This window comes from Ambystoma mexicanum, chromosome 3q (genome assembly GCF_040938575.1).
Source record: "Ambystoma mexicanum isolate Mex_15411 chromosome 3q, UKY_AmexF1_1, whole genome shotgun sequence".
NCBI lineage: Eukaryota > Metazoa > Chordata > Amphibia > Caudata > Ambystomatidae > Ambystoma > Ambystoma mexicanum.
In genome coordinates, this window is record NC_090926.1 from 1184670251 (window position 1) to 1184692564 (window position 22314).

A 22314-nucleotide genomic window follows, 5' to 3' on the forward strand; every position below is an offset into this window, starting at 1 on the left:
GTTATAACCAAGCGCATTGGCAATGGACTCTTGTCGTGTGGTACTTTAGACTTATCCATCAGTGCCAAGGTCGGCCCACTCCACCAGCCCCATTTTTTCAGTTGTCATGATGTCCCCCCAACATTTTCAGCAAAGTTACTCCACTTGTTGCTGCTTCCGAATTTCGGTGGAGCATGGTTTACTAGACCTGAGGGCAATCTTGTGCCCTATGGCTTGGGCCATTGTGGAAGTGGCAATGGTGATGTGGTGCGGCCAGGCATCAGGCAAGAAGGGTGAAGGTAATATGTTGTGCGAAAGGGGCAGCACATGTGCTATTTATAGGGTGATTGAGCGTGGTGTTATGTGCTGCATACCGCGTAAAGCCGTCTGCTGGCTCCTGCCTCCAGTGGCCCGACAGGAGAACACACATGGACCTTATCAGAGGGCCTTTGCAGTAGGCCAGCAACACCTTCCGGGGCCCAGGTCCCCTGTAATTATTATCAATATTCCTCCAATCAGAGGAGGCTGCAGACAGGCTTTCGGCAGCAGGCATCTTGGGTGCCTCAACTGAAAATAATTTGGCGGCCATTTTCAAATAGCTTTCCGGAACGTTATTCACGATGTTGAGAAAATATTCAACATCAAAGCCAGGAATTTCCTTTCTGAATTGCAGTAGGTTTGAACTAAGCCTCTTGCGGCTTGCCTGCTTTGCATTTGTTAAAGAACAGTCTCTTTGATGTTGGCCTCGTGGCTGTTCCCCTGATCCTCGGTAGAGCTAGCCCATAAACAGCAGGCCGGACAGGGGAACCTACGATGGGCCTTATCAGAGGGCCTCTGAATATGTATGCTCATCACCCATTGGCTGTAAGGGGCCTTGTTGCAGCTGTATTGTTATTCCTTGGCCTTCCATCAATGACTTTACATCCCTGTTCCAAGACACAATGGGCCTGATTCATGGAATTTTTCGCACAGTGCAAAGTGTCTTTTCACTGGTGCAAATTGACATTGTATTGCCAACAAACACCCTGATTCATGCAACCGTGCAAAGTGTATTTTTGCCGTGCAAAGTCACTTTGCACGGCAAAAATACACTTTGCACTGTCTACCATGATTCATGGAACCATGCAACAATTCTTTTTGGCATGCAAAGTGCATGATTCCATGAACCAGGGTGGAGCAGTGCAAAGTGTATTTATCAGGGCAAATTAACTTTGCACTGCAAAGGTACACTTTGCACTGTTCCATGAATCAGGCTGTTTGTTGGCAGTGCAAAGTCAATTTGCACCAGTGAAAAGTCAGTTTGAGCTGTGCAAAACATTCCATGAATCAGGCCCAATATAGTGTTCCTGCTCAGAATGTCTGCCATGCCAACTGAATGCAAGCAGCCAATCAATATTTATTATCAGACTGCTAAGATAGATAATGTGAGGATGGATACCCTGTGATTTCCTGTATTATTGTGTTTTCCTGTAGTTTTTGATAGAAGGCTATCACTGCATTCACTTGATTTGTGAATTGTGCTTGTTGTTCATTATAACTTTTACAGTTCAGAATATGTCTTGTTCAAAGAGCACAATTCGCTCTATGCCAGATATTTTAACAGTAAAAATTAATTATATTATAAGTTAAATCAGAGTAATTGACAACAGTGACATCCAGCAATTTCAAAAGTGCAATGAAAAAAAATATGACTTGCATAAGTGTTTCCTGCTATAAAACGTTCAGTGAAACCCATATGTTTGCATCAGGTAATGTATAAGAATGATTACTCCCAAGGGAGAAGCCTGCAGCCACCATAAAGGTCACAACAGTGCAAGCTTTGAAGGCAGTTAAGGCCTACTAAAAACTGCTAACACCAAACACAGTATTTGGTGTTCCACCACAGTGATTGCAGAGGGGCTTCTTGACATTTAATACAGAGAGTGTTGAGAAAATTCTGGGTTGAATTATCCCTTCATTTAGGAGATTGCCATGATAGCATATATGAGATGCCATTGGGAATTTAAAAGGGATTTGCACCCGGGGAAGGACGCTCAGGCAATCAGGTGGCTGGAACAATGGACAAGAAAACACAGTGTATCGCAGGCTGTTTCCAGCCCCGCGAGGCACTTCCCTGGGTGGCACCATGTTGAATCTAAAGAAGCAACAGGGAGTCTCTCCCTGTGGCCATCCCACCCTCCCATTACAAAACATATCCCTTCTCCACACCCTCCCTCCACACTTACCTGTGCAATGGATCTTTGTGCTCCGGTCCCCAGCGTTCCTTCTGTGCGCTGCCGCCATTGAAATGGAAAAGGGACTTAGTCACTTTTTCCTATGGTAGCAGCCATCTTTTTTTGTTTCTTCTCAGGAGATTGGCATTGCGTAATACACACAGCCAAACCCTCCCCAAAAAATAAAGCATTTGCACCCTGGATGAACCCTAGTTTGCGAATGGCTATCACCCCCTTGTCGCGGGGGCAGAAATGGACAGTAACCACCTGCAGCCCTGGCCAAGGCCATCGCTTTGCTCGGGCCTTTCTAGGCTCGGACTGGTGGGCCATTAACGGCCATGTCCGGCACCCGAAGTGGGATTGATTGCCAAATTCTCCAACTTTACAATATACAGTGCACCGTGTAATGTTTCCTATCCGAGTAGCTGTGTATGATTGGAGGCCTGCACTTAGGTTAATGTTAAAGGATATTCATACTCCACACTACTTATGATGAAACCCTTTCCATGGCTCATATGGGCTTCTTATGAGTGGCCTTTCGAACTGTGTAACTCGAAAAAAAAGCTGTCAAGAAAATGGTTGGGAATTGCAAACATCCTAAAATTAGGGCTATTTCTACTTGTTGCTATTTAACTCCAAATAGATCCCAATGCTGGACCATGAACTGTCTGTCTATCCACTCATGCATTCCCCTATCTTCATTCACTTGCCAAGCCCACTCACTCACAAAAGTAACCACTCAACACATAATCATCTATTGACCCAACTACATCTCCATCAACCAACTCTAACCATCCACTCACTCATCGATACAGCCACTTACCCATCTATTCACTCAACAATTCATTACGCCAGCCAACCTGTTACTCATCTGCTCCTCCATCATCCCACTAACACATCCACTAGCTCAGCAACTCATCCATCTACCCACTCAACAAGCCACAACACATAACCATGAACACAAACACACTTGTCAATCAACAAACAATTACACGTATTAAATAATCAGCACATTAATGTGGCCAATGGTTGTTTTTCAAGCTAAGAGGTAAGAAACAAAATACCACTTCGACTAGGAAAGCAACATTGCTGGCACTTGCTGCTCAACATTTTGGGTGTCTGGCCATTTGTATTAGCTATGTCATGTTATGTTATCTTGCATTTGTTTAGCACCTCCTGCCACAGTTTCTGGAGTTGAAGCACTTTGCCTGTCATTGAGGCTAAGGAGAAATGTGATAGAACATTGAGTAGTGGGAGGAAGAAGAAAGGTTGGTGAGATAGTTGGGATGTGGGCGAGGGTTATATAAGAGGCACAGGAAGGCATGAGAAGGAAAAGGTAAAGGACATATGTGTACAGTTGGAATATTAAGAGCCATCAGGTGGGAGACATGTCCTACCTGTCAAAGTGCAAGGGCTGAAAGGTACAGCAATATATGCATTTTATGTTTCTCCCATTAGAGGTACTATGATGAATTGCCATCTGGCAAGGGTGTGAAAGCCCTGTTTTTAAACTGTTTATTAAATAATAAAATGATGCGTGTAATTCCATCTCTGAAGGGGAAATGTGATGATCAGATTCCAGTTTCATAAGCTCCACGCCAAGCATAGTGTGTATATGTGCCCGGCTACATCAGTAGCTTGATTCGTAGCGCCTGCCCTACTAGAGGCACAGAGCAGGTTCAGAGGTCACAGGTGCTCATTTGACAGCTGCAGCGACAGCCAAGTCTCTGCAGAACACGGACTGTATTTAAGCTATTCATCCCTTTTCCAAAACCCTATAAATATGGGTCTTCCTCCATGTGGCTGAATAATCTTTCAATATATGCCATATCGGAGTAATGAGTGTGGTGGATGGTATTCTCCTAAATCTTATAGTCACATCCAATTTGATACCACAAATGTGTCAGGTCCTGCGAGCCAAGCTCAGCTGTGGAAGGTGTTGTGTATACGGGCCAGATGGGTTCATCCTGACAGGACAGCAACCTGAATGGCCATACCTCTTCTTTGATCTCTTTGTGTGGGCAGGCAGCATCCTCCGCCATGGACATCCGCACAGCAGGAAGCTGCCCTGGGCCCAGGCATCAAAGGAGAACACCCATTCATAGGTAGTAACCTCACACCAGTTTAGTTTTCTGCATTTCGAAAGGACTTTTTTCCTTTTTTTCGGTGGTGGGGGGCAGAGTTGGGATGCACCAGAGAGGGTTCTGTATAGTGTTTGGAAGGGTTCTGGCATTTCTATTCTCTCTGTCTTTCTTTCTCTTTCCTGTCCCCTCCACTTCCTCTGGTGCAACGCACTTTAGGTGCAACATCATAGGGCAAAGTTCACTCATTTCAAGAGCAGGGATTGGACCCCTAATGCAGACTAGCTTTAGTGCAATCACCTGGGGACTTTTGCAAACAAAAGAAGGGGTCTCCCAACCCTTTGTTGCATGATCCTGGGAATCATCTGGCCTCATCTTGAGCCATCCTGAAGACTTCACTGGAGCCCGCTGAGAGAGTAGTCATTTCAAAAGTCCTCCGGTTGTGAGGTGACGGCAGGTGTTCCAAGGCAGAGACCAGCTCTGTCCCCCGGCTGTCTCCAGGGCACTGGGGCTGATCTGCTGCTGGAACAGTAACTGCCTCTCTACATCCACAGCCGTACCCAGAACCTCACCATGTTGGAACACCCCTGCAGTTGTGTGCCAGCCTCCCCTGTGTTTGGGAGCACGAGAAAAGGACTCATCTTGTCCATGAGCACCTGGATGGGGACCCAGAGCACCGTCAGAGCCAAGACCACCGGGAGCCAAGTTTATTTATTCTATTGAACTGCTTGGAGCATGTTTCAAGAACTGCCCAGCACATTTGAACCAGCAGGTCCCTATGTTGCTGCCTTTTGCCCTCTCCTGATCATCACACAGCGCCAAGAAGTCTGGCTCTGTGCTGCTGAACCACCAAGAACTGCAAATAAGGTACTATTGACTGGTAACTACCCCCTTGGTCCATTTATGTGCCCTAGAGACTGTTCAGATTTTGCTCACAAGTACATATCCTTTTTGAGGAACATTGATGCCTTTGCTTGCCTTTCACCCCTGATTCATTACATTACCCATAGTCCTGCATCTACTTTCTTTGCTTATTCTGTGTTGTTTCCACAAGGGTCAGCTCATATGTGGAGTGTTTTCTAGTTAGTATTGTACATGGTGTGCTTAAAGTGTATATGCTTTTACTTGGGTATTCCTTTCAATTGGACTGTTACACTTCGCTGTTTGGGTTGCTACTGAACCACATTCACACCCCATCTTGAGAGTATAGCCTTACCCCGGCCCACGTTACCACAAAAGGAGAAGGAGGTACATCTCTTGACTTTGCCTGTTTTACCTCCATGATTGTGTTGGCTCTTGGTTTGTAGAAATGTCATGGCTGAGTGGGGGGTTTAGCCTCTACTCATCCTTGTACTCCTGCAGAGCTGAAATTACTTTGTCACAAGTACTGCTGTTTGGCTATCTTTGCAGACAATCGTTCCATTAATGCCTCTAGGTCCGGTGCGCTATAAAAATGTCAAAATAAATAAATTGCAAAGCCATATGTGGCAGAGAAGAGCACCATGCAAGACCTCTCGTCTGCATCTGTGACCTACAATCCATAGATGCCTGTTCAGAAACAGATGATACAACTCCTGTTGTTCAGCCGAGCATTTAATTGCACAATCACTCCAGGCGGGCCTAAAGAATTTCATATCCTCACCTGTTAGAGCTAATGCAGGCAATTGATTAGAAGGTAACCTTGAAAGTGCACGACCTAGATGAGCTTTAAATAGCAAAACACAACAGCCGCATATCTGGGGCATGAACTTGTCTGCCCTGATTTCTGGCACAATGCCTGAGACCATTGGGGGTCTTTCTTTCATGCCCAGCCATGGTAGCTGTCTCAAATTGTGTTTCTATTACCACAAAGGAGAGGCTACAGCTGTTCACATGACCATAAGCACATTGCGTTCCTGTCTTGGCAATCCATTGGGCAGAACACTAGTTCGCCCTCAGAGAGATGCTGTCCAGAAAAAGTCACAAAGCAGCAGCAGGCTTGCTATGTGCCCTGATTGAGATGTCCCCAGTCAACCGCCAATTGGAAGTGGTGAAGCTCCAGGCTCCATCTGAATATTGGACCACAGCATGGAAAATCTGAGCACTTATTATTAACATTGCAAGAATAAAGCGTTAGCAAGTATACTCTGACTAGCGCCTTTTTATTTGACTCTCTTGGACACATTTGGAAAATATACTAGGGAAAGAATACACAGAAGCAGTACACTTTTCTCTACGTGCAAATGTAAATGCTGCCTCTGGTCACACACATGTAACAAACATACAGTAAATGGAATTAAGGTAAACAAAATGGAAGATGGTTTATGCAGAGTAGTTTACTTCTGTAATCTGCACACAAAAACAGCCAGAGCAATGGCAATAACAGAAACAGTCACCAGTCAAACATGGCCGTAACATTCATAAAATGACATTGTTATTGAGACATTTCAGATTGCCAAAGAAATATATGTGAGCGTTCAATCAATGACACACTGAGGAAAGGTCATTAGGAAGTGACTTATAACGGGTAAAGACTGTTCACCGCATATTAGCCAACATTCTCAAGATTGTATGGTATATTCTGTATCGCTCATTTAATTCACGCAAAGGAGCAGCTTTGTATTTATTTGCTTTTAATCTTCCTTGCTAATCTGTGTGAGATAAGAACCCAATATAGAGGCACTTTAAAGCTGCTTTATGTTAAAATGTTTAAATACGTTCAGCTCCTTACAGTTCTGCGGCCTCCTTGTTTTATATTCTCTTTAAAAGTAATTAATCTTAAACATCCCCCCTGACCCCCACAGATTTACAATTTCAGCTCGTTGAAACAAGAAGAGGGGATCCAAGCCCAGGGTATGTGTCAGGCAATACATTTTATTATAAGTTTTGTATTTCAAAGACTTTAGCCCAGATAATAGCAACACATATAATATATACATTTTGCTGTGGAGGAATCTTTCTTCCAGACCTCCAGATCTCTTTCTCTTACCCTGTCCAGCACTTTCTTTTATTTCAGCGCAGCCGCCAATGATGTTGCACACCTACTAAAAAACCTTTGTGAAAAATGGCCATGATTTATAAAAAAAGAAAAAAAGTACGAGATGTATAAAAAGAAACATGTGTGAGATGAGCCTGGCATAGGTACACGGTGAATGCATCTTGGGTGATATTACAGAAACTTTGCACTGGTGCAAGGGCAAATTGCACGAACACAACAATCGTGCCAGAGCAAAATATATGGTGTCCACGTATTTCTGCAGCGGGGGAATGCATATCCTGGCTGCAGTCCTTTGCCCTGGTGCAAAATACATTGAAGGAGCATGTCTTTTGCACTAGTGCTAATTTCACACGCACCAGTGTAAGTTTTCTGTAAAACAGAAAGGGAGGGAACTGCAAAATAAAGTAATACACGACCGCAAACACGGGGTGTTCAAGAAATGGCAACGGGCAAGTAACGCAAACGTGGCCTAAATACTGAATTCAGCAAACCCCACAGTCTGCTCCTGTTCCTGTTCCAATCTGCCTGAAGTTTGGCATACAACTGGGAGAGGTGAAGCCAATTTACATATATTCTCGTTCTTTCTTTGTAAACTCAATTTTTCCCAATAAAAGAGCATTTCTTCGCCTCAGGACTCCAGTCTGCATACCCCGGAGGGAGGGCATAGTTCAACACACACGGACATGCCATGGTGGTAATCGTATGTAGGATAGAAAGCTAATGATATTTACATGTGTAAGTGCCGGCTATAAATGCAACATTGGGCCTCATTACGAGGAGGGCGGTAAGGGGTTAACGGTGCTGGTAAAGGTGCCGAAGCCATTAACCCCTTACTGCCCCATTACGAGGTCTGCTCACGGGAACCCGCTAAGGACGCCTGGTTTTACCGGGCGTCCTTAGCAGGGTCTCGCGAGCAGACGAGGATGCTAACAACGGGCCCATTATTAACGGGCCGTTGTTAGCATCATCCCCATTCCCATTGAGCCCAATGGGGGCTCGAATGGGAATGGGGATGTACCGGGTCCGGGTTCCTTGAATGAGGAATTACCGGGCCCTCCAAGGTCGCAATGGCCAGTAATTGCTCATTCAAGGAACCCGAACCAGGTACCCGGTAAGGGGGTAGCCATGCTGAAAAAAGCGACATGGTTACCTCCTTCCTCGTAATGAGACCCAATGTCACCTTTGTCACAAGCGGGAACAATGGCGTGCATTAGGCGCACAGAACATGTGCTTTCGTCTATTCTTTGTGGGATGTATGCTCCAGGTGGAGCAAGCAGGATTTTTGAATTAACAAGCAATAGAGCATGCAAGTTCTGAGAATTAGCTAGCAGTAACATTTTGCGTCCAAAACACTGCAGTGGTGCACAACATGCAGCCCGTAGGTCGAATGCGTCCCGTCAGGACTTTATTTATGGTCCTCTGAGTTGCAGGAGTTTAATGATGAGGTGCTGCCTGTCCTACACACAGCCAGTCACTAAGGGCCCGATTCATCACATTTTTTGGACGGTTCAAAGTGACTTTACACTGCTGAAAAGGGACTTTACGCTGCCGACACACACCCTGATTCATGGAACTGTGCAAAGTGTATTTTTGCAGTACACCTCTGGGCAAAGTCAATTTGAACCGTGCAAAAAATTCCATGAATTGGGCCCTGTGTCTTTACATCATCAGTCTTGCAATTTGCCTTCTATATAAAATCAATTGAGTCCCAGAATGCAAATAAATGAAAGTGGGAATGCCACTAAAAGGCATCATGTGGTCCAGTAGAAAAGTAATAACGAAGTGCACCTTAAAACTCATGTTTTTTAAATTCTTTAACTCAAATGTGTTCACTGATGCCTCAGCCACCCGCCCATTTCCAGGAATAGTTTGGCCCACTGTTTGAAACGTGTTTACTACATTCGGCCCTTCAGCTAAATCAGTTGTGCACCTGGTGTTGTTTACCCCTTTTCCTCCTTATGTATCTATTCTTTGCTTGGGTTTATTTCATTGACCATTTATATGACGCCAACTGCAAGTGCAGCCGCGTCTTTGCTCCGCAAATGTAAGTTGTGCATCTGGTGCTGTTTACACCTTTTCATCCTTATGTATCTATTAATTGTTCATGTTGATTTCATTGGGCCTTAATTTGACGCCAACTGCAAGTGAAGTCGCTTTGTCGAGCCACAAATGTAAGGGGAGGGGATTGGCATGTCTGATCATTCACTGGTTTTGGAAACATTCCAATCTGTAAAGTGCCAAGAAATAAGACAAAGTTGGATAAGTGCAAAACGAGATAACCTGTGGCCGGATGGGTAAAGGCCAGAGGCATGGCCATGATCGTCTAATGAGTGGGGCATGAAGCTAATGTAGTTGAGTAAAAGAGAAAGTGAGTCAAAGCTACCCTAACTAAAGGCGTGACATAGGGTCACCAGGTTTGCAGTGGAGCTAGATGACTGCTAGCTCAATAGACAAAAACACGTGAAGATGCAGGATGACAAAAAGAGGGTTTTAATTTACAGTAACAGAGAACAACATTTTGTACAAACTGCGCCGTGGTGCTGAAGATATGCATCATTGAGCACATTTTGGTCTGCATATTTGTGAATTAGTAGGCAGAGTGGCAAAAAGTGTTTATTATATGTATTGTTTTAAATGACAATACATTTAACATTGTCTGTTAAATGTATTGTCATTTAAAACAATACATGTAATAAACACTTTTTGTCACTCTGACTACTAACTCACAAATATGCAGACCAAAATGTCACACCTTTAGTTAGGGTAGGTTAGGGTAGCTTTGACTCACTTTCTATTCTACTGTACCTCCTACCCTCTCGAGTCAAGCCCCCTTATAAAAAAAGAGGGTCCGCCCACTTATCTCTCATCAGCTAATGTAGTTGAGCCAATCGCAGTGACATTAACATCTGTTAAGGCCCACACAGCGCTGCTGAGTGGGCATTTACAGATTTTGGGAGGGCCTGGCCCGCTCAGTCCTAACCTGTCTACGCCTCTGGTAAAGGCCATGCTCATACTAACCAAAGTGCTGAAAACAAAGTGCATGTGGTGTGGGCGGGGAGCGGGGCGTGGCCCAGCCAATGAAGCTAGAGAAATCCCAGGAGCATAGGTGTTGTATAATGATATGCAGTAGACTGGGAATTTAATGATGGTACTTCTTTATTCTCTTTTCATCATCAGCTTTCTCTATGCAATAACAACTCTGCATGTAACTGTGGGCAGCAGGCCCTGCAAAACAGCTCTCTGCAATGTAAGTCTTAAAGTCCAAATAACGTATGATGGTCAGTCTATAGAGGAACACACGGAGCTGATGCTGCTCTGTGCCCTCTGCTCCAGCTTATCGCGAGACTGGAAATCTTGTGATATCTCTACAATAGGCTGTCAGGAGCAAGGTGGTTGCTCAAACACTTTTTTTTTAAACGGTTCATTTTCGAGTGTTTCCTGAACCTGAGGCGGTTCTAGTCTGATTCGATGCCAGAAGGCATATTGGTCCAGAGAGAGGGTCCGGCAGCATTGCGCGTTTTTGTTTGTTTCTCAGGCCTGTTATCTTGAAAGTTCCTTTCAAAGTGGCGAACAACTGAGAATGCAGTATAATGATGCACAAGGCCATCTCCGGAAGCGCACCCCATTCCTGTCCTTGCCCATCTGCTTTCAAAGTGCACACATTGCTACCTTCCCAAGCAGGGCCTCACACTGAACAGTCCCTCGCTGTGAGTCAACCTCGGGTGTCTCCTCTAGCCCCTCGTCTTTACCTCCTACTTCCCCCAGCTCACTTATCCGTAACCACCTCTTGCAGGAATTAGAAGCAATATTACCAAATAAAATGGTAACCTAAAACACAGGTCTCTGTGTAAGTTGGCTAGTTTGTGGGCTACTAGACTGGGGACGTTGCTGGAATCTTCTTGCTGTCTTATATTTTGTATTGAAGTGAAGATGGGCACAATAGTGTGGGACTCTGTGTTGTTGATGGCGTTTGTTCTGTCATAGAGAAAAATCAACCAAAGCAATTAAGTAAGAATGACAATGGTTAATTTATATGTCCAGGCTCGGACTGGCCTATTGGGAAAAGGCCCATGGCCGAACCGAAAATGCAAAATGCTGGTGTGGGCCAGTATTTCTGGTCAAAGTGGGGCACTTTTGTGGCCAATGTGAGCAAGTAAGATGACTTAATTCACTATGTGGCTTGTAGTTTGGACCAGTGTTGCTGAATTCATATTCTTTGAAATGCACAATTTGCATCACATTTGATCAAAAAACGACTCCCCCTGGGTACCATTCAAACAGTGTCACCAAAGGAATGAATAGCCATTTGCAATGGTGGGCCACTTTTTCATTGGTTCCCGAGATATGTTATGGCCCTCTCCGACCCTATATATGTCCATGAGCTCTGAACTGTCCAAGGACACATGAAAAGGGTCTTGTGTCGGAACACCTTTGCTTCTGTTCTGAGTGGCTAAGTGGCATAGTGTGGGGTCGGAGATAAGGTGTGTTGCCTTCTCTGAAGCTGTATAATGTGACTCTTTAAGAGCACCCAGATTCTTATCGTAGGCCCAGGCATATAGCTCCTCAGGGTACTGTAACGTTGTATAGCGCTGCAGATGGGACCATGGCCAAGGGCCATCTGAAAGCATCACATTGGCCATATTTGACTACAGCTGGCATTATATGACGTGTTCATCTGTGAAAGATGTGCAGGACAGGATTGCGGGCCAATTGGCAGCAGGAGGGAGTTTGCCATGGGAACACCCCCAGCAAAGATTTCTCATCAAACACAGGCAGACAAGCACAAACGAATCATGTGCATGCTCAGACCAAAACATTCACACACAGTCACTCACACACAGAAACAAACGGGCATGCATGCAAATGAACACACACCCAGAGCCAAACACGTATTTATTTATTTATTTAGATTTATATAGCGCACTAACAGCCCGTGGGCATCGAGGCGCTGTTACAGGCAAGGAGCTTAGTTATGGACACACCAGACATATACATAAATGCACAAACGCATGCACACCCATCGAAAAACAAACTCACATAGACACACACACGCAAATAAGAAACATACCTACACAACTTCATGCACCTACTTTCACCCACACACTCTGCAAACACCCATACACTCATAGCGAATGACATCCACCATGATGTGTGTGCGCACCCACCCACACCCACACACACACCTTCGCGCACACCGTTTTAACGTTTTAATGGCTGTCAGCTCTCGCCATTCTGTAAATTTCTTGTGAAGACAACCCGCATCGCCTGCATCGTCCTCCTCAATCTGCGACCACATAAAAGGTAATATCTGTGATAAATTTACCGCGCGGCTTCTTTGGAAATCGAAACGTTAAACGGCCATTAAATGTGCTGTGGCAGATTACCAGCCCGCTTCCATTTTATCCCCGCTATATTTCTGCGTAGCATTGTTCCCTGGCAACACCCCTGGCTCCGTCCCATGACTGCACATGTACAAAAACGGTCGTTTATACAGGATCTGCGCACCGCCTATGCGGGGCCTCGCGGTGGCCATTCCTGCTCTCCCTCTCCCATGCACCGCTTTAGGAACTCTGCAGAAAGTCCTCTATAGAAGCTCTGCCCCAACATATGGCTTAGCTCTTTAATTAAAGTGAACATAAGATCTATTTTTTGGAAGCCATGACTCTCTCTAGGTGTTAAATAGCTTAACCAACTATTTGTGCCAGGAGCCCCATTCACATTTAATGAGCTTGCTGCTAAATTTCATATTCCAGCTTCATAAACACAACGATATTTGACGATTATTAATGCAGTTATTGAAAACTGTGATGCATTCATATGCAAAGTTATTGCTCCCAATGCAGCGAGATTCCAGCACATGTTCGATTCAGACTTTACTGCGTCCTTGTTTTATAAAGATCTTTTTATGCTTCCTGCTTCGGAAACATTTTGGGATTGTCATATTGATCGGCAGCAAGATTGTAGCCTATTGGATAGTCAATTACAATGGGCTTTGGTCTGGAAGATTATCTCCAAAGTAACCACCTGAGCAAGTCTTCTTCAAACTTAATCGTTCATCATAGAGCTTTCATTACCTCTCTCTTCTCAAATGTCGAATCGTTCTGAATGACAGATGCTGGCGTTGCCTTAATGCTCAGGGCTCCTTCAAACATATGTTTGTTGAATGTGACAATGTTAAAAGATTTTGAACACATGTATGGAATACTTTCAAGCGTATTTGTGACTTGAAGCTTGAGTTCTGTTTTGAAAGCCTGTTTCTGGGAAGCACTATGGTTCAACATGTCTTGGATTGGAGCAGCTGTTACTTGTTTGATCTTTGTCTTTCACTGACAATTCAATCCATAACATCCAATTGGAAAAATGTAAATCGTCTCCATTATAGATTGTGGTGGAGCTCTATTTGTAAAGTGGAAAGATGTAATGCTTACTCTCCTTTTCTACTATTAAAGAAGGACAAGAAATGGCTGTGCTTTCACAGATTTCTAGCCACTGTAGCCTTCTACTAAAAATCAATTAAGTAATGCTTGTTAATTTCTCTGTTTCTTCTACCCGTCCTCCCCTCCCTCATGTACATGCTGTCTTTTTTTGTTTTCTTGTTGTGTCATAGTCTGTCATTTGTATATACTTAGTCAATAACAATTTAGTTTAGAGATAACATCTGCATCTTCATACATAGCCCTCAACACTTCAACTTGTATTCCTTTTTATAGAAATCGTTTACTATTACTATTTATCACAAATATGTGTTGTAAGAGATACTTGCTTTGCATGCAATATAATTCCAATAAAAAATGTTTGCAAAAAAGAAAAAAGAAACTGCCCCAAATGGCTGCACCTGTTGGAGGGAAGAGTATGCAAACAGACAAGTCAGCGCACCAGCCTACGCATGGTGTTAGGATCCCGCCCGACGCGGGCACCCAATAAATGTTAACATTGAGTGGGGTTAATCTTACATCTGTTGCTATAGTGCTATAGTGAGTTGAATCTGCAGTATGTAAGGGCTATATAGGAATAGGTTAATGTCTGTATGCCCCTACCATCCCACGATCGCGGCTGCTCAATTACTATAACCACGTCACCATATCAATCAGTATGAATAGTCAAGGCGTGTATGGTTGAATACCGAAAATCAGCTGTTGGAAAGAAACGGGAGGCTAAGACCACCATTGAGACTAAACTCTTCCTAAATCCTCCCTACCATGTCAGGGATTCAACACCTCTTTGCACTTACACGATATATTGGTTTTTATTTTTGGGCTGCAGGCAATGGGTTTTTTACAGGATGTACAATAACCCAGACCTAAGTAAAAGACCGGAACGTGTGAGTGGGATCCGCACCAGGGACCACCTGGACTATCTGCGAGAGATGCAGCCGGCCCGGGTGGGGCATGAGAGGGTTGAGCACGCCATGACTCTACACCACAGATGGTCCCCACAGTGAATCGATCCAACGACCCACCAGCAGGGTCTTCTATAATGGTACCAGGGGCCTTGTCATTGGGGAAGGCCTTATTTATTTGGGTAACAGCCCATATGAAAGAGGGCCTTCCCCAGGTGAATGTGCTAATAGTATCACACATATGGTCTTACAGTGGCAAATATAGACATGTTGGTGCAAACCCATAGCAAAGGGGGTTTTATGAATGGTAAATACTGGCATGTTTGAGCAAATACATTATAAGTAAGTTCTTATAGGGGAACATACTGGCATCTGGGGCAAAACCATCAGAAGTGTTGGTTACAGGGGCACATTCTAGCATGTTGGGACAGAGCCATCACAAGAGTGTTCTTACCGGTGTATATACAAGCATTTTGCTGCAGAGCCATCACAAGTGTTTCCTAACATGGTAAAATACTGGCATGTTGGTGCAGAGCCATTGCAAATGTGTTCTTACAGGTTAAATAGTGCCATATTTGGGTCAAATCAATTGCAAGTGTGTTCTTGAAGTGGCATATACGGGCATTTTTGGGCAAAGCCATTATACGCTTGTTCTTATAGGGGAGACTACTAGCATGTTGAAGGAAAACCTTCACAATCTGAATGACACAAGGCCAAGAAAGATCATTTATCTTGTCCTCCCTCTGTCTTCCATCCCTTGTCTTGTCACACCTAAAAACACTTGTGTACAGGCGCGTTATAAATGACATATATCATATCATATGTTCTCAAAGTGGCAAATAATGACATATTGAAATGATAAGGGGTTATTAGAGGGGTAAATCGTGAGAAATTAAACTAAAAGGATGCTTTGTGGATGATGTGTCTCTTTTTCTTGCTGATGTATTCAGGCACGTAACAGGGCGGGGGAGGGATTCCCATGTTCTTGCCTGCTCTGTGACCCAGCTCTGGAACCTTGAGAACATCTGCTGGCAGTGAGGTCACTTTCATCGGGGCTGGGGAGGGTATCTTGCAGCTCTTTTTAGGTGACTTTCCCTGACTCCCTCTGTGACATCCTGTCCTATTCCTCGCCTACATAGCCTGATTGATTACTATGGTGCTTATACCGAGAGTGAGGTCAAAGGATTAACTTCTACCCTTGTCAAGAGGCCAGTATAGAGATAAATTACCTGTATGGGGCTTAGGGTGGGAGGGGGCCAAGATTGCCCAGCATGGGACCTGCTTGACTCCAATAACTCGAGCTTTATTGTATTTATTTATTTATTTATTTATTGTGCCTTTGTAAGGCGCTTATACAACAAGAAATTGTGTTTCAAATCTTGGCGGTGCTTAAAATGGAAAAGGAGATGCCTCAGGGGAAGCACAACAATTAATTATATGCCTCTCCATATTAACCCCTTCAAATTGTGCATAAACTTGTGATTCCTCTACAATCCTAGTAACCCATGATTACAATGGTGCTGTGGGTTTGACTTAAGAGTTGAGCATAAATGCAAGACTTCTCAGTGGGTATCTTGGAACGCCATATTTTTCTCCCCCAAGGGCTTTGAAGGGCTTTAACGTCCCCCTTTCCCACAAGCATTTGGTTTTCCTGCTCTCCAGAGGTTTACAAAGACTTCCAATAGGCACCAGACTATCATCTGTTTGAGAGCCTTGTCCAATGAAACGCCCAACCGGCTATCCCTCAAGCCAAGTTCTTCGGGTGGTCTTGCTTTGGATGCTATACTAAATTCAAGGTTAGTGAGGCACTGCGGACCCTCTGAGTCCATGGTCTCTGTCCTCTGGGGACTACCCTAAAGTGCTCGCCCACTGTCCTTTCTTGGGGATGTTTGAAGTGAGAAAGTCCCAGCCAGCACCATTTCCTGAAAGATCTTGCTTCTGTAACGTGATAAACAGAGCAAAGATGCCACCATAAACAGAACATGCACTTACTCCAGCTGGCTCGTACACTTGAATAACATGGATGATTGGACTCTGTTATGTTATATCACTTATATTGCGCACTACTGCGCCGGAGGCTTAAGGGCACATTACATAAACAACACAAAGGAACAAGCACATCACAGAGATCAAAAGGCTGAGGAGGGTCTCATCCAGCCTCCTCCTCTAGTCTGAGGTGGACATGGACTCGAGACCTGATAGCTGGAACAGAAATCCTAAAGGACATATGACACACACAGAAAGACAGGTATGCTCTTACCCTGCTGTCAGCACTGGGGGCCAATGTGTCGGTCATCCATGAGCCAAACCTGGAGCCCGACGCTCGAATGGTGATGGGGTTGCTGACTCCCGTGAGCTTGCCACACCCTAAAAAAAAGCAGACAGCACAGGTTAGCAATCAGAGGAATCAGAGGATACTTAGAATAACACACTTTATTTTTGTATTTCTGTATTTACAGCAGTGCACAACGCCCCACGGGCATCTAGGCACTATTCAAAGGATACGAGCCTCAGGCGGAATACAGGAGAAGTAAGTTTGGCGGAGGAAAACAGTTTAGCAAAACAGGTGAGTCTTGAGGTTCTTTCAGAACGAGCGGTAGGAGGGGGCTGGCTCGCAGGTTGAGGGGTAGATTGTTCCCAACGATGGCTGCACAAGTGGGGCAGATGGATCCCCCCGCTTTCTCCCATTGAACCCTGGGTACGGCTGGGAGGTGCCTGCTTGAAAAACATAGTGTTCTGGCCATTGAATATCTTTTTAGCATCTGATCAAGTTAGGAGGGTGCATTGTTTGAAAGGCAGCCCTGAGAGATGGAAAGGACTTTGAATTTGATCCTATCCCTGATGGGGACCAAGTGAGCGGCTCTTCTGGCGTCAGAGATGTGGTCATGTTTCCTTCAGTCTACTGCAGCTCAGATGGCACTGTTTTATACAATGTGTAGCTTCTTCAGGTTCTTTTCTGATGTTCCACAAAGGAGGGTGTTGCAATAGTCAGGTTTTGTGCATTTGTGAAGAGAAAGCTCCTTTGCCGCTTGCAATCTGAGTGACTATTCTTTATTTTTATTTATTTCATCGTGCATTTGTAAGGCACTTATACATCAAGAAATTGTGTTTCAAAGCACCCTGGCATTACTCTGGCATATTCCCCTGACATTTTGACTTAATAGAGCAATGTTTCAATATGTATGTATTTGGGGCGCTTTACCCACTAACCTCCGGACCACCACATCTCTACTTTCTGCTCTAACTTGCAGTGTTATGCGGATGAATCCCAGCTCTCCTTCAGGCTCCCCTCAGTGTCTTCTGCTCCTTCTCTCATACCAGACTGTCTGCCCGCAATTCAAGAAATGTGTGCCTCCAATGATCTCTAACTTAGTGCAAGTAACACTGAGATCCTCCTCACTGGAACACCGGCTCTCGCCTTCCCTCTCTCACACTGGCCGGCCACCCTCAGCCCTCTACCTGCTCCTTCCAGTGAGGCCAAGAAACGTGGTGTCATCTCTGATTCCACCCTCTCCTTTTCTCCTCACATCTCCTACATCTCTATGAAGTCACACTATCAGCTGCACCTCCTCAGAGGTATTCTTCATTTTCTCACTTTCCCTGAGAAGCTCAATCTCTCCAGAGCTCTAGTCCTCTCTAGGCTGGACTACTGCAACAGCCTCTTTCTAAATCTACCTGCCTCTACTCTTCGCCCTTTACAACGTATCCAGAACAAGACTGCAAGACTTGTCCTTGGCCTCAATCCCAGGGATCGCAACTCTCCAGCCATGAAATCTCTCCACTGGCTCCCGGTGGCTGCAAGGATCAAATTCCGGACCCTCTGCCTTGTCCACAAGGCTTTCTGGGACTGGGGACCACACTACATCTAACTTTCTCTTCCTAAACATGTTCCTTCTCGAGCCTCCGCTCATCGACCTCCAACTCTGAGGGTCAAAAGCTTTTCCAGGCAGAGAGTAGGGGGTATATCTCTCTCTTTGGCTGGGCAAAGAGAGAGATATACCCCCTACTCTCATCTGGAACAGCCTCCCTGCCTCTCTGAAACTTGAGCAGGACCACCTAAGGTTCCAAGGCAACTCGTCTGTTTTCTTTGCTTACTCTCAGTCCCATCCTCTTTGTGTGGTGAACCTCAGGGATCTGTCCTTGCCCCCTCTTATTGCCTCTCTCCTGCTCCCTTGCTGATGCCTCTGTCTGCTGCTGCACACTCTGGTTACCTAGCCACATATTGAACATACGGGACCGAGCTCCTTCACGACCAGTTGCCCTTGCACTGCCTCTGGGCCCCCCAACCACTTACGGGACTGTATCTGCAATCCTACAGTCCCCTATGTGCAGATATGAGCCACCCACCGAAGCACTTACAAGCTACTTGCACTCTGCTCCCCTCCACCCCCCCTGGCACTTCTCCCCATGACATAAGGCCTAGTAAGATTGTTATTTTGTCCTCCACTGTCCCCCCTTCCTTGTCGTGTCCTGCCTAAAATCACATGCACGGCCAACGGTGTACATCAATAATTAGGTAAGTGGACAAATGAACATTTTCTACTTTCTGTTTTTATGGAATTAGAATAAAACAGAAGACAAAGTAGCAGTTGAATTTGTGAAAGATGCAATTGTGCGACAGGGGGCAGATTCTCAAAAGTTTTTTTGATGCAAGTGTTGAGATGCACGCATGCATCTCATCACATGCACCTCAAAAAAAGACACAGGCCAATCCAGAAAGGCCTTCAGAATGTGCGAATCGTTGATGCACCCATTCAGATGTCATAATGGGTAAAGGGCCAATGGTTGTGCGTTATGCCCACTTCAATGGATTAAGAGGGGAATGAGCTGCGCTACAAATGTCGCAGTTTAGGCGCACCCAGTAACACCTAATAGTGAAGAGTAACTGCTTGAAGTATGACACGCTCTTGGCGCTCCTGCCCAAAAAAATCAAATTCTAAGAATTTCAAAGTGCAAAATCATATATTTCTGAAGTCAAAAGTCCATCATCAATGTCTTTTTGTTGATGCAAAGTGTCAGCCGACAGGTGTTTCGACATTCGCCGTTATCAAGGCAATCATCAGGAACAGTCATCCATTAAGACGTAATGCCGCCTAGTAGAGGCGCAGAGAGATGCTGAGATCAATGGATAAAGTGCGGCAGCTAGAATGATGCCGCACTGCCGTTAAGCACGTTTGTAAAGTCAATGACCTAATCAGAAGGCCTGGATCCCTGCAAGGTGCATCTGTGAGATGCACCTTGCAGGTTCAAGCCCTTCTGCACCAGGATCCACCAGGTAGTTTACGCCATGGTGGTAAAGTCACGGCCCAGGCGGTAACTTACCGCCTGGGTCGTAATGAGGCCCATTGTCTTGGTTTTTCCAGTGTTAATCGTTAGTTCGTTTTTTTCCATATAGCTGCTCAAGGCTGTCAGGGAGGCTTGTAGTCCAGTTGGTGTTTTGTCTAGCAAGACGATGTCGTCTGCATATGCCATGGCAGGCACTGGTGTCGCATTTATTTTCGGAGGATTAGTTTTGTTAGATCTTAGGTGTTCTTCGATGTCGGCCGTGACAAGGTTGTATAGTGTTGCTGCTAAAGAGCAACCTTGTTTTAGACCGTTTGTTGTCGGTATAGCGTTGGTTGTGACTCCTTGTTTCGATAATCTCACTTTTATGGTGGTTTCTGAGTAGAGGAGGATGATCGGTTCAAGGATGTTCGATGGGCAGTTCCAAGCTCTGAGTTTTGACCAAAGTTTTTGTCATGAGATTGCATCGAAGGCCATCTTTAAATCAATGAATGCTGCATATATTGTGGTGTGGGAGTTGATAGCTTCATGCTTTATTAATTGAAGTAGTATCAAGTTGAGATTTGTTCCGACATTGGCTGTGAAGCCTGTTTGCCTGGTCGAGAATTTGTCGTTTTCTATGGCCCAAGTGGTTAGTTGTTTCAAGAGTACTGCAACGAATAGCTTCCCTAGCGGGTCCAGTAAGGCAATTGGGCGGACGTTTTGAGGTTCTTCTCTTGGTCCTTGCTTGTGGATTGGGACAATTATCGCCGACCTCCAGGAGTTTGGTATTCGGTGGAGTGTATTTACCAAGGTTGTGATGTGGCACATTAAGGTCGCCCAAGCAACTGGGTCTTGTTTAATGACAGCGTTCGAGAGTCCGTCAGGACCCGGGTCTCTGGAAGTATTCAGTTTTTTGATCAGCTGCATGAAGTCTTCAAATTCTGCATTTATTTACCAGGTTGATTCGGATGAGGGCAGTGGGGTTTGTGGGTCCATTCTTCTCGGTCCGTATATGGTCGAGAAGTGCATTATCCAAGTTTCTTGCGTGACATTGGCTGTTAGTTTATGTTGGTTTTGTCGGTTATCATTGAGCAGGTTCCAGAGCTCTCTGGTATTGTGGGTCTTATGCAATTTCATTATGTTTTCTGCATCTGCTCGTTGGAGGACTTTTTGTTGAGATTTTGTCCAATTTGCGTGTTTTTGTTTCAGGTTTTTGATCTCGTTCTTGTTCTCCGCTGATGTTGTTTTCTTTAGCTGTCGTATTGTTCGGTTTAGGCACTTTTTCGTTTTGGCTATTTCTTGGTTGTATGTGTGGCGATGATCCATATGGAGGCAGTTTTTGGTGGTTTGTCGAAAAGGAAGAAGAATCCATTCGTAGTTAAGTTTTTCAGAGTCTGTCAAAGTGGCATCATGGAGTTTCTTTGGTAATTTTGCCATAGCTGTTTATGGAATTCTTAGCCTTGATGCTGTGCCGTCAAGTTCCATGGGGGTCGGTGGTCTTGGTTCACTTCGTTGGCTTAATGACTCGGATTGGACGATGAGTTGGTTATGATCACTTTTGTCGGTTGATACCGTTTGTGCTTTTGTGACTGATTCATGTAGGTTGTAAGATAGAAATATATAGTCAATGATTGCATGTGATGATCCTCTGGTCCAGGTTGGCGTGTAAGTTGTGGAGTTGTTCTTTGTGTGGTTCAGGAGGATAAGATTGCGTATCGTAGTTTCCTTTATCCATCTCTTTGCTTTTGGGGACAGATCTGAGAGTTTTTGAAGGGAGCCGTTTTGGTTATATAGTTTGACGTTTAGGTCTCCGGAGATTATAATTTCTGGTAGTTGGTGTTTTGTCATCGCCATGTCTATTGCGAGAAATACACCGTCGATGAAGGCCTCCGTTGATATTGCTGCAGGGTTCCAGTATAGATTTAGGATTATAATTATTAGATTGTTTTTACTTTCGTCGTTTCGATGTGTCTTGGTACAGGTTAGTTTTGTAATTTGGGTCCAAGGATTGATATTCTCAGAGCTCAGTACTGTACAGTGGGGGTTTATCTTAATTAAGGTGAGGAGGCCAGACGCAGGCCTTCCTTGTTTTTGAACAATAGCAGGAATGAGAAATGTGAGAAAGCCATTGCAGGCTGGGGGTTCGCTGAGCCAGGTTTCCTGCAGGCATATTATTTGGTATTGTTTTAGATCAGGGGAGGGGTTTGTGAAAAGATGCTTGTTTCCTCTGGTGTTCCACGAACAGAGTGACCACGTGTAACCCAGATTCGTTGATTGTGCTAATTATACTATTCCCAACTCTATGTTCCACCCAATATATTATTATCACTTGTTCTGTTCCCTTTTCCAGGACAATGTTTGTTAGCACATGTGTTCCTGCTGCTCACAGGCATATTGTTTTCTAATGTGCAGGCGGCGTCTCAATGGTGGTAGCGATTGAGCTGTGCCTGAGGGTATTGA

At 44.8% G+C, this 22314-nt stretch overlaps 1 protein-coding gene across 3 annotated transcripts in view; it reads right to left on the reverse strand.

The window, feature by feature from the left end:
- OLFM2 (olfactomedin 2) overlaps positions 1-22314 on the reverse strand; it is a 1338492-nt gene that overhangs the window by 85547 nt on the left and 1230631 nt on the right. For all 3 annotated transcript variants that reach the window (XM_069604038.1, XM_069604036.1, XM_069604037.1), the window contains one exon: positions 16850-16956. In XM_069604038.1, coding sequence (XP_069460139.1) covers positions 16850-16956 — 107 coding nt within the window. The remainder of the gene's footprint in view (positions 1-16849; positions 16957-22314) is intronic.